General features: G+C 41.0%; 1 protein-coding gene and 1 pseudogene across 1 annotated transcript; one reads left to right on the forward strand and one right to left on the reverse strand.

Annotated features, from left to right (window-relative positions):
- The first annotated feature begins 2,349 nt into the window (after positions 1-2,349).
- LOC128563606 (alpha-ketoglutarate dehydrogenase component 4) lies at positions 2,350-2,911 on the forward strand. The gene has a single exon (XM_053559014.1). The coding sequence runs from the start codon at positions 2,365-2,367 to the stop codon at positions 2,674-2,676; it is 312 nt and encodes a 103-aa protein (XP_053414989.1). The 5' UTR covers positions 2,350-2,364; the 3' UTR covers positions 2,677-2,911.
- Positions 2,912-7,892: 4,981 nt separating this feature from the next.
- Positions 7,893-8,011, reverse strand: LOC128564247 (uncharacterized; annotated as a pseudogene).
- Positions 8,012-12,566: the final 4,555 nt, after the last annotated feature.

The following is a 12,566-nucleotide window of genomic DNA, read 5'->3' on the forward strand; positions in this document are numbered from 1 at the left end:
CATAAGCCTTTACAACTTTAAATAACATGTCATCACACATCAAGTCTCCCCCAGCCCTTTTCAAATGAAATAGAACAAAAATCTGATTGTTTTTTACTCTGTGTGTTTTACAGTTTCTCGGGGCATAATAAAACCATCTGCCGTCGCTGTCCCTTAACACCTGGAATGAATCAAATCCTCTTCCTTGCAAACATTGTTAATCTCACAGTAATCCCTACTAATCACATTGTCATCATCACTCAGAGGGGCTAAAGGGTCTTGATTCTTAATCATGATATTTTAATCATCTTTTTTGAGAGACGGCGGTTAGTAATCCCTGAATCTTAGGTTTATTTCTTCTCAACTTCCTAATTATTCCCTACGACAAAAAACAGGAGCTCTCTAGATAAAAGAAACCAGATCCGACTGGCTAGAACTGGTTGGAGAATATGGCAATGCCTGGGTGGTGCGTCTGCTGTGTGGCATTACTTTCAATTTTAGATATTGAAGATAGAGCTCCTAATTTTTGTTTCTTTTACTTTCTTTTTTTTTTTTTCTCTCTTTTTCCTCTACTGTACTTACTATTTAGTCAGTTTGTGGGTGAGTAATAACTTATTTTTCCCTTCTGCATCCTTAAAAAGTTTTCGTTTCTGGGCGGCGCCTGTGGCTCAGTGAGTAGGGCGCCGGCCCCATATGCCGAGGGTGGCGGGTTCAAACCCAGCCCCGGCCAAACTGCAACAAAAAAATAGCCGGGAGTTGTGGCGGGCGCCTGTAGTCCCAGCTGCTCGGGAGGCTGAGGCAGGAGAATCGCGTAAGCCCAAGAGTTAGAGGTTGCTGTGAGCCGTGTGACGCCACGGCACTCTACCCGAGGGTGGTACAGTGAGACTCTGTCTCTACAAAAAAAATAAAAAAATAAATAAAATAAATAAATTTATAAAAAAAAAAAAGAAAAGTTTTCGTTTCTGGTTCACATAATTTTTTTTTATTCTTTACCAAGTTGAAGAAAGTCCCCACTATACCCAGTTTCCTGAGAGTTGTTAATAAGAACTCGGTATCGGATTTGGATAAATGCTTTCTCTGCATCTATTAATATAATCATCTGATTCCCCTTCTTTAGCCTATTGTTGTGATGGATTACATTCTTTTTTTTGAGGCAAAGTCTCACTATGTCGCCCTCTGTAGAGTGCTATGGTGTTACAGCTCACAGCAACCTCAAACTCTTGGGCTTAAGCCATTCTCTTGCCTCAGCCTCCCGAGTAGCTGGGACTACAGATGCCTGTTCCAACACCTGGGTATTTTTTTGTTGTAGTTGTCATTGTTGTTTAGCAGACCAAGGCCAGGTTAGAACCCACCAGCCTTGATGCATGTGGCCGGCACCCTAACCACTAAGCTATAAGCGCCGAGCCCAGAACTTGAGTTCTGAACACTAAAGAGTTGGGGGCTCTTAGTTGGGCGTTGTAGTGGGTACCTGCAGTCCTAGCTACTTGGGAGGCTGAGGCAAGAGAATTGCTTAAGCCCAAGAGTTTGAGGTTGCTGTGAGCTGTGACGCCACATCACTCTACCGAGGATGATATAGTAAGACTCTGTCTCAAAAAAAAAAAGAGTTGGGGGCTCCTTTCCATGATCCCCTCTTCCTGAACCCCACCCTGCAGCATATTTTTCAGTTTATCAAGCCTAGATTTGATAACTGTGTCTTAGTTATACAGTAGAACCCCTGTAAGTTGACCACCTCAGGGACTGTAACAAACTGGTCAACATATGGAGGCGGTCAACATAAGGGACTAGGTCCACTGTACAGATACATACATATACTTTGTTATACAGCTTTTATTAGAGAGTATCATATGAAATCATACATAATCGAAACACAGTAAAATCATACATACAGTACCATGCAAAATCAATACACTTATTGTTTTCTCATGGTGTAATCAATCTTTCTAAAAAAAGGGTCAGTTTGGTCTTTCTTATGCTTATTATAAACTTAAGTGGAGAAAGCACTCTCAATGCTGGCTGCGACACTCAGCCCACTTGAAATTTTTCCATGCTACATGACTTCAGCTGCATTATTATCAGATGCCTGACAGCCTCTTCTTTTGGATTCTCTGCAATTTCTGTGTCATCTTCACTTGTTTCTTCCACTTTATCAGCTGCTGCATGCACTTTTTTTTTTTTAAGAGCCAGAGCCTTAGTTTGTCGCCCTCGGTAGAGTGCCTTGATGTCACAGCTCACAGCAACCTCCAGCTCTTGGGCTCAGGCGATTCTCTTGCCTCAGCCTCCCAAGTAGCTGGGACTACAGGCGCCCGCCACACGCCCAGCTATTTTTTTGTTGCAGTTTGAGCGGGGCTGGGTTAGAATGCACCACCCTCGCCCTTCTCAGGGGTCATGATGGGCAGCAAGATGGCGTCTGCCAGCAGGGTCGTGCAGGTAGTCAAGCCGCACACTCCATTAATACGATTTCCTGACAGAAGAGACAATCCTAAACCCAATGTATCAGAAGCTTTGAGATCAGCAGGACTACCGTCTCACTCTTCTGCAATTTCCCAGCATTCTAAGGGAAGTAAATCACCAGATTTGCTGATGTATCACGGTCCACCAGACACTGCAGAAATAATAAAAACATTACCTCAGAAATACAGAAGGAAACTTGTGTCTCAAGAAGAAATTGAATATATCCAACGTGGAGGTCCAGAGTAATCACTATGGCTGCTGTTTGTCATCAGACAAAAGAATTACCTTTACAATAAATGACTTCCAAATGAAAAAGGACAAATTGTATATTGAACAACTTTAATAAATCTTGTATTAAAAAAATGACATAGAAAATTTAGATGGACACTTGTATCTCCTAATTTATGTATTTTGCTCAGCTTCTCCATAAGCTTACCTAAATGTTTATATACTTATTAAAGTATACATTTATAAATGTTAACCTATTAATTTACTGTTGGTTATCAAATATGACCAGTGTTGAACTATTAAAAGCACACAATATCTATTAAAAAAAAAAAAAAAAAAAGAATGCACCACCCTCGGTATATGGGGCCGGTGCCCTACTCACTGAGCCACAGGCGCTGCCCGCTGCATGCACTTTTATGCTGGTCTATACTTTGGTCAATAGCCCTTGGAAAATTGCTTTTGGGTCAGGTTCATTATAGGTCAAGTTCATTACAGGTTGCCACCTCATCATCATTGCAACAAAGCCTTCACAATCTACTCCTTCTAATTCTGCCACGAGAGATGGATAATCTGATGGGGCCAAAACATCATACTTCTGGGTTATGACAAATCCAACTTTCTTTTCTTTTTTTTTGAGACAGAGTCTCATTATGTCGCCCTCGGTAGAGTGCCATGGTATCACAGCCAACTTGCCAGGCTATTTTTTGGTTGGAGTTGTCATTATTGTTTGGCAGGCCCAGGCTGGATTCACACCTGCCAGCTCCAGTGTATGAGGCTGGTGCTCTAGCTGATGAGCTACAGGCGCTGAGCCAAATCCAACTTTTTTGAAAGGCTTCTGTATTGTTTCTGGCTGAACTTTATTCCAAGTAGAAAGGCAGAGGGCAGCATTCAGAGCATTAACTGAGGCGTGGATGAAGTCACTTCCACAGGCGGACCACAGGTTGTGTTTCAGTAAAGACCCACTGCAGGAGCTGGGCTTAGTAGAACATTTAAAATATTCTAATGATGCCTTCATCAAGAGGTTGGATTTTCTTTTTCTTTTCTTTTCTTTCTTTTTTTTTTTTGAGACAGAGTCTCAAGCTGTTGCCCTGGGTAGAGTGCTGTGATGTCACAGCTCACAGGAACCTCAAACTCTTGGGCTTAAGGATCCTCTTGCCTCAGCCTCCCAAGTAGCTGGGACTACAGGTGCCTGCCACAACGCCCGGCTATTTTTGGTTGTAGTTGTCATTGTTGTTTGGCAGGCCTGGGCTGGATTCAAACCTGCCAGCTCCAGCGTATGCCACTGAGCTACAGGCACCGAGCCAAGAGGTTGGATTTTCAAGATCATGTTTTTAGGTAGAAATTCCAGTGTGTCATTTGCAAAATGATTCACTTACAAGTGGCCAGGACAGTTGTGTACTGTCAGTACAATTGACTGTTTCTTTTTCTTCATTTCTTCATCAATACCACTTACCCACTCCTCAAATAAGACAGCAGTCATCCATGTGCTTTGTTTAATAGCCAAGTGACAGGGAGGTCTTTGTGCTTCAGATACTTGAATGCCTGTGGCTTTGCTGACTTACCAATCACAAGGACTTTAGTTTCTCTTTGGTTGAGCTAGCACAAAGCAGAACTGTGAAATGTTCTTTGAAGAGTTTTCTGCTCTTACATCTGTCACCCTTCATGATGAGGGTCCAGCTAGGTATTACCTTCAAAACAGTCTGCAGGCTGGGAGAGGAGGCTCACACCTGGAATCCCAGCAGTCTGGGAGGCTGAGGCTGGTGGATCACATGAGGTCAGGCATGTGAGACCAGTCAGAGCAAGAGTGAGACCCCATCTCTACTAAAAATAGAAAAACTAGCTGGGCATTGTGGTGAGTGCCTCTAGTCCAGCTACTCAAGAGGCTGAGGCAGGTAGATCTCTTGAGCCTGAGAAAATGAGGTGGTTCTGAGTCGTGATGCCATGGCACTCTATCCACGGTGAAAGAGTGAGGCTCTGTCTAAAAAAAAAAAAAAAAAAAGTCATCGTCTTTGAAGTCTCTGGCAAAGTCTGGGAACTTTTTGATGAACTCTTCCACAACTTTCACTGGAACGTCATTGGATTCACCACACAAGACTTTTTTGGAGATCTCATGTCACAGTTTAAATTTCTCAAGTCAACCATTTGGTGCTTGGAAATCTGCCAGCCTGAATTCCTATGCAAAATTTTTAGCAACTTCTTGTGTCATCAGTCTGGAGATTCAGGTGTTAACTGCCCTCATTTGTTTAAACCAGCTTAATGTGGCTGCATTGATTTTAGTGAGGGAAGTAAGATTTTCCTCCTTTTCTGCTGTAGGTCTCAGCTTTTCTTACCATCTCTCTCTACGTCCTCGTGTTTATGTTGTTGATATTGCTAACTGTGGTCTTGCTGACACCAAAATGTTTCACTGTCTTTTTTTTTTTTTTGAGACAGAGTCTCACTATGTTGCCTTCCACAGAGTGCCATGGCATCATTGCTCACAGCAACCTCAAACTCTAGGGCTCAAGCGATTCTCTTGCCTTACTGTCCCGAGTAGCTTGGACTACAGGCACCCACCACAATGCCCAGCTATTTTCAGAGATGAGGTCTCGTTCTGGCTCAGACTGGTCTCGAACCTGTGAGTTTAAGCAATCCACCTGCCTTGGCCTCCCAAGTGCTAGGATCAGGCGTGAGCCACCATGCCCAGTGTGTTGCTCTTTCTCTGGGTTTTACTTTCCAGAAAATGTAGGAAGATCAACCTTTTCCTTCAATGTCAGCTTTTTGGGTTCTTCCCTTTGGACCATCATGTCTCAATTAACTGTAAAAGTTTTCAGTGATGGTAGGATGTACGTACAATTTAGACCAGTTCTTCATGTTGAAAAACATTTTCTGGCTGGGAGTGGTGACTCATGCCTGTGATCCTAGCACTTGAGAGGCCGAGGTGGGTGGATTGCATGAGCTCATTGGTGCAAGACCCTATATCTAAAAATAGACGCTGTGGCAGGCACCTGTTGTCCCAGCTACTTGGGAGGCTGAGGCAAGAAAATCACTTGAGCCCAAGAGTTGGAGGTTGTGGTGAGCTATGGTGCCACGGCACTCTACCTAGGATGACAAAGTGAGACTCTGTCTCAAAACAAAGAAGAAAAAGAAAAAATCTTCTGCAACATGCAACAAACAGTAGGATTTTAGGCCTGATCCAATACATGGTAATAATAAAGCATGAAAAAAGAACTTATACTAAAGAAATAACAATATATCTAACAAGCAAAGCCCACAGACCTTCTACCCCTTGGGATAGAGTGGACTTAACTGGTTAAGTTATAAAGGGTAAATTAATGTTGTATGTCATAGTTCAAGTGTTCAAGATACAACTTACAGAGGTGGTCAATATAAAGATATCAGTTTTCCATTAAGTCCATGTGGTACATGTCTGGTCTATGAAGATTAGGTCAACTTAAGGAGGTGGTCAGTGTAGGGAGGTGGTCGACTATGGAGGTTCTACTGTATTTGAAGGAAATGGGAGGCTGAGCATGGTGGCTCACACCTGTAATCCTAGCACTCTGGGAGGCCAAGGTGGGTGGACTGAGTTCAAGAGTTCCAGATCAGCCTGAGTGAGACCCTGTCTCTACTAACAATGAAAAACCGAGGATTGCTTGAGCACAAGAGTTTGAGGTTGCTGTGAGCCATTATGACATGGCACTCTACCCGGAGTGACAAAGTGAGACTGTCTCAAAAAGTAAAAAAAAAATTTAAAAACCCCTTGAAGGAAATGGACATAGAATGTGAAGGAATAAAAGACAGAAGAAATGTCTTCTTGCTTAGATTAAAATCCTCCAAATTGGTCTTTATGTCTTCTGTTTCTCTTTGTTCTGGTCAAGAGTGACTCTCCCTAAAGTATAGCAGTGATTTTTTTTTCTCTACAATTTATTGGTTTTTAGCATGATCACTGAGCTGTGCAGGCTTCACCACAGTCAATTTTAGAACATGTTCATCATCTGTACCCTTTAGCTAACACCTCCCAATCTCCCCATTCCCCCACTCAGCCCTAGGCAATTATTAATCTGGTTTCTGTATCTATAGGTTTCCAGATTCTGGCCATTTTACGTAAAGACCATGTGCTCTTTTGTGACTGGCTTTTTTCATTGACTATCCTGCTTTCAAGGGTCAACGATGCTGTATTGTGTGTTAGAACTTAATTCCTTTCTGTGTCTGAATAATATTCCGCATATTTACAACACATTTTGTTTATCTATTCATCAGTTCAGGGACATCTGAGTTTTTCCTTCCTTTTGACGGAATACCTCATTGTGAATACTTTTGCTATGACCATTCACTTACAAGTTCTTGTGTAGACATATTTTTTCATTTCTCTTAGGTATATGCCTAGAGTGGAATTGCTGGGTAACATTTAACTCTGTGTTTAACTCTTTGAGGAATTGTTATCCTGTTTTCCACAATGGCTACACCATTTTATATTCCCACTCACAGTGTATTCCCATCCACATTCCTGTTAATACTTGTTATTATCTGTCTTTTCTATTATACCCAAACCAGTGAGTGTAGAGTGATTTTGGTTTACATTTCCCTGTGCTTGATGATGTTGAGCATCTTTTCGTGTTTTCTTATTGGAGATATATCTTCTTTGGAGACATGTTTATTTAGGTCCTTTGCCCATTTTTAAATTGGGTTGTCTTTTTGATATTGACTAGGAATTATATATGAAAGGTCTGACAATTAAGTTTGCAAACTCATCCTAGAAAAATACATACCTCATTGCTGAATATCACTACCGTCATCATCAAAGTACTCCCTTTGGGAAGCTATAAACTAATGCTCATGCTTAGTCCACATTTCAAAGCAATTTTGGAACTCTTTTTTCTGGAATGACCATCAGAGCTGTCACCATACAGTGCACAAAAACACCCAACAACAATAATGGGCACCACTCAGCAAGATACTGCCACAGTCAACACAAATACAGCTACGAGACATCAATATACCAAGGTTATAAATCCTTATCAAGTTGTTTGTACAGTGCTGCCAACATAAATACATGGTGTCAAGTTCATGAATTGTCAGATCTAATAGAATGACAACTCTGATGGTCATTCCAGGAAGGAGTTCCAAAATAACTTGGAAGAGTAGACTAGGCAGTGGCATTGATGCATAGCTTTCCAAGGGGAGTTTCTTCCCTCCCTTTCTTCCTTCCTTCCTTCCTTCTTTCGTTCCTTTTCCTTCCTTCCTTCCTCTCTCTCTTTCTGCCAGTGCTGACAATATTGCAAGTCATCATGGTGAGATATTGGGAAATTTTTCTAATTAGCAATGATCAAGCCTCAGATAAACATCATTGGCTTCGATACTGCCACTGTGCCAAGTTCCAAGAAGAGTACATCAAGGAGACTGTAGGGATATTCAGCAATTAGGTATGCAGCACTTTTCCTAGAATGAATTTACAAAGTTATTTATCAGACCTAATATTCTAGATACAACTCCCTTATCAGATATATGACTTGCAAATATTTTCTTCCATTATGTAGTCTTTTCACTTTCTTTTTTTTTTGTGATTTTTTGGCTGGGGGCTGGGTTTGAACCCGCCACCTCCGGCATATGGGACCGGTGCCCTACTCCTTGAGCCACAGGCACCACCCTTCACTTTCTTTTTTTCATATTACTATTTTTTTATTCAGATGCTTAAACTTTAATTCTTTATTTTATTCCCTTAAGCAGTTGTTAGCTGGGAAGCAATTTGCCTTTTACATAAATGATTCCTAGGTAAAACAGGGTGGAAATTTTATATTTCAAAAGCACAGAGCTAGAATCTGAGGCCTAAATATTATATTATCATTTGTTCATACCAAGGGGATAAAAGGGGGTTCTTTTCACTTTCTTGATGGTGTCCTCTTTTTTTTTTGAGACAGAGTCTTACTCTGTCATCCTGGGTAGAGTGTTGTGACATTATAGCTCACAGCAACCTCAAATTCCTGGGTCTGAGTAATCCTCTTGCCTTAGCCTCCCAAGTAGCTGGGACTAGGCTCCTACCATAATGCTTGGCTAACTTTTCTATTTTTAGTACAGACAGGGTCTCACTCTTGCTCAAGCTGGTCTCCAATTCTTGAGCTCAAGGGATCCACCTGCCTCAGCCTCCCAGAGTGCTAGAATTACAGGTGTGAGCCACCACACCCAGCCATCTTGATGGTGTCCTTTTAAACACAGAAGTTTTTAAATCTGAGGAAGTTCAATTTATCTCTTTTTTCTTTGGTGGCTTGTGCTTTGTTGTTATATCGGAGAAATTTTTGCTCAATCTATGATCACGAAAGTTTACTTCTAAGAGTTTATAGTTTTCGCTTGTACTTTTAAGTCTTTGATCCATTTTAAGTTAATTTTTGTATGTAGTATAAGGTAGAAGTCCAACTTCATTGTTTTATATGTGAATATCCAGTTGTCCCAGTACCCTTTGTTGAAGATTCTTCTTTCCTTTATTGACTTGTTTTGACACCCTTGTCAAAAAATGACTGACCATAAAGGTGATGGTTTGTTTCTCAATTCTTTTTTTTTTTTTTTAGACAGAGTCTCACTTTGTTGCCCTCAGTAGAGTGCTGTGACGTCACAGCTCACAGCAACCTGTAACTCTTGGACTGAAGTGATTCTCTTTTCTCAGCCTCCCAAGTCCCTGGGATTACAGGTGCCCACCACAATGCCTGGCTATTTTTAGAGATGAGGTCTCGCTCTGGCTCAGACTGGTCTCAAACTCGTGAGCTCCAGCAATCCACCTGCGTGGGTGGATTATAGGTGTTAGCCACCGCTCTGGCCTTCTTATTTTTTTTTTTTTAACAGAGGCCTCCTTTGTTGCTCAGAGTTGAGTGCTATGGCACTGGCCTAGCTCCTTAAACAGCAACCTTAAACTGGGTTCAAGCGGTCTTCCTGCCTCAGACTCCCAAGTAGCTGGGACTACAGGCATGAGCCACAATACCTGGCTAACTTTTCTTTTTAGTAGATAGGAGTTCTCTTGCTCAAACTCTGAGTTCAAGATATTCTCCTGGGTTCAAGCAATTCTCTTGCCTCAGCCTTCCATTGTTTAGATTTTCTTACAATACTCTGACCAACTTCTAATAGCCATTTTTTAATTTCTGTATTGATCTCCATTGTGTAGAATTTATTGAAAAGCCTTCATAATAGGCTTCTGTACCTAATTAATTTTTAAAAGCACCTTAATGGGACAAGTCCTATTCCCCTTAGTTTAGGGACCTCTTAGTTACTTTGCTAATGACACATAACTTTCAAATGCTATATGGAATCTACTGTGAACAGAATTTCTCTGTGAGTTCTTTTTCCAATGTCAGAATAATTAAAAGAATTTTGCTTGAGGAGCTCATTATGAATGACTTCTCTGTATTTCACCATATTTCTGAGGAAAATATGTCTTGAAAAATTGGTTCTGTACTTGGGGAGATTCTGCGTGCCTTTTTGCTGACTTTCCAAGTCTCAAAATAATGATCTTCACAGTAGGGAAGACCAAAGAAGCTAATGGCAGGGTCACACAATAGTAATAGTTTTCTAAAAACTATTTCTTATTCCAAGTATTTCTTCTTAAGTTTTTTAATATTTTAAAGCTAACATTTCATTTTCTGTTAAGAAAACTGTATTACCTTAGCTAACATAGCATTTAAAATACATAACATTTCTTTTCAAATATACATGAAGATTATATTTTCTTAATATAGTTTTGTAATGTTTATGAGGGAATGAGAATTATATAGAACATGCTCAAAATCCTTTTATGTTTTGCCATATTTTGAGGGGCTTAATATGTAAGTGAGTTAGAATTCTGACAAAGCAACTGTTGTACTAACATGGTTAATGTACATTTGTTTCCTACATTTCACTAAGATAAAACTCTTATTTAGTGGAGGATGAGGCAAGAAGGAAACTCTTTATGATACAATTATCAAGAAACACTTGTCATAGATCTATACAATTATGCAAATGTGACTAGAGCCATAACTTTAGCAGACTTGAACAATATGGCCAGTTTTATCTCAATATTAGTCAGGCAGGCATGTAGGTTTTGCCTCTACTATTATAATCAATAAAAGATATTATTAGTGGCCAGATATGCTGGCTCACTATAATCCTAGTACTCTGGGAGGCCGAGGCAGGGGAAGCACCTGATCCTTTGTAGGAGTTCAAGATCAGCCTGAGCAAGAATGAAGCCCCATCTCTAATAAAATAGAATAACTAGCTGGGCATTGCAGCAGGCACCTGTAGTCCCTGCTACTTGGAAGGCTGAGGCGAGAGGATTGCTTGAGAACAAGAGTTTGAGGTTGCTGTGAACTATGATACCACAGCCTCTACCCAGGGCAACAGAGTGAGACTCTGTTTCAAATATATATGTATATACATGTATAATAATAGCTATGTTCATTTATTGTCACTGTGTACTAGGAATGATTCTAGACACTTAGCTCACAACAAACCAGCAAAGAAATTACTTACTACGTGTTAGCTATAATTAGGTTCAACTGTGAGTAACAGAAACTAAAATAGCAATGTCTTAAATGAGGCATAACTTTGTTCATCTCACGCAAAGGTCTGGAGGTAGGCGATCTAGGCTGCCTTTGCAGTTGTGTTCCACAGAGTCCTTAGGGGTTGGAGCTCTTTCTCCCTGGGAATCGGCTACTAGCTGTGGTGCCAATAGAGAAGAAAGGAATAAGAGAAAGTGGCAAAGGACATGTACTAGCTCCCTTAGGAAGGTTTCTACTATGCGATATTTCATGTAGAGCTCATCTGCCAGAACTTAGTCCCATAAACACATGTCGGTGGGTGGCCACGAGCCCAGATGAAACGCTGAGGATCTAAAGCATGGTAAAAAGAAGAGACTATGGAGACAGGATTACTAGGATTGTAATGTTGTGGGATTGCTACAACATTCATCAGCAGTGTTGTATAGATGAGGAAACTGAGCCTTAAAACTATTAATTAACTTGCAGAAAGTCATCTGTTGATAAATGAGAGAGAATTTAAAATTACATTTGTCTATCTGAAAGGCCCATGCTTTGGGGGGCAAGAGCAAAGGGGTCAGCAATAGTAATGATTTCCTTTAGTACTTTGCCTAAAACATCATCTCAGTCAGTTATTGCTGTGTAACCATGCCCAACTTAAACAATGAACTTTTTTTTTTTCTCAGCTGATCAGTTCTGCAAATCTGACCCAATCTTTGCTGGTCTATGCTTGGAGATTAGCAAGGGGCTGATCAGCACTATGGGCTTGGCTGGGACAACTCAACATTGCTTCACATTCTCACCTTCATCAGGCCAGCCTGGGGTATGTTCTTGTGGCATGACAGTGGTCTAAGAGAGAGAACGGAAGCACAAAAGCCTTCCTGAGTCATAGGTTCATAATTGGCTCAATATCATTTCTACTCCAATGTGTTGGTCAAGTAAAAAACAAGACCAACCAAGTTTTAAGGGGTGGGGAAATAGAGTCCATCTCTTGATGAACTACAAAGTCACATTGCAAAGACCATGGCTACAGGGAGACTGCTGATGGGGCTATGAATATAATTAATCTACCATTTGCTGGTAGAAGTTGTTAATTGGAATCAAAAATAGCCTGGCATGGTGGCTTATGCCTGTAATCCTAGCACTCTGGGAGGTCAAAGTGGGTGGATTACTTGAGCTTAGGAGTTGGAGACCAGTCTGAGCAAAGCAAGACCCTGTCTCTACTAAAAACAGAAAAATTAGAACATTGTGTCAGACGCCTGTAGTCCCAGCTACTTGGTAGGCTGAGGCAGGAAGATCACTTGAACCCAGGAGTTTGAGGTTGCTGTGCTCTAGGTTGAGGCCATGTCCTGGGTCACCCTAGCCCAGGTGACAGAGCAAGACTCAGTTTCAAGGAAAAAAAGTGCTCAACAAGGTGGCTCATGCCTATAATCT

The sequence above is a fragment of the Nycticebus coucang genome, chromosome 13 (genome assembly GCF_027406575.1).
Source record: "Nycticebus coucang isolate mNycCou1 chromosome 13, mNycCou1.pri, whole genome shotgun sequence".
Classification (NCBI taxonomy): Eukaryota; Metazoa; Chordata; class Mammalia; order Primates; family Lorisidae; genus Nycticebus; species Nycticebus coucang.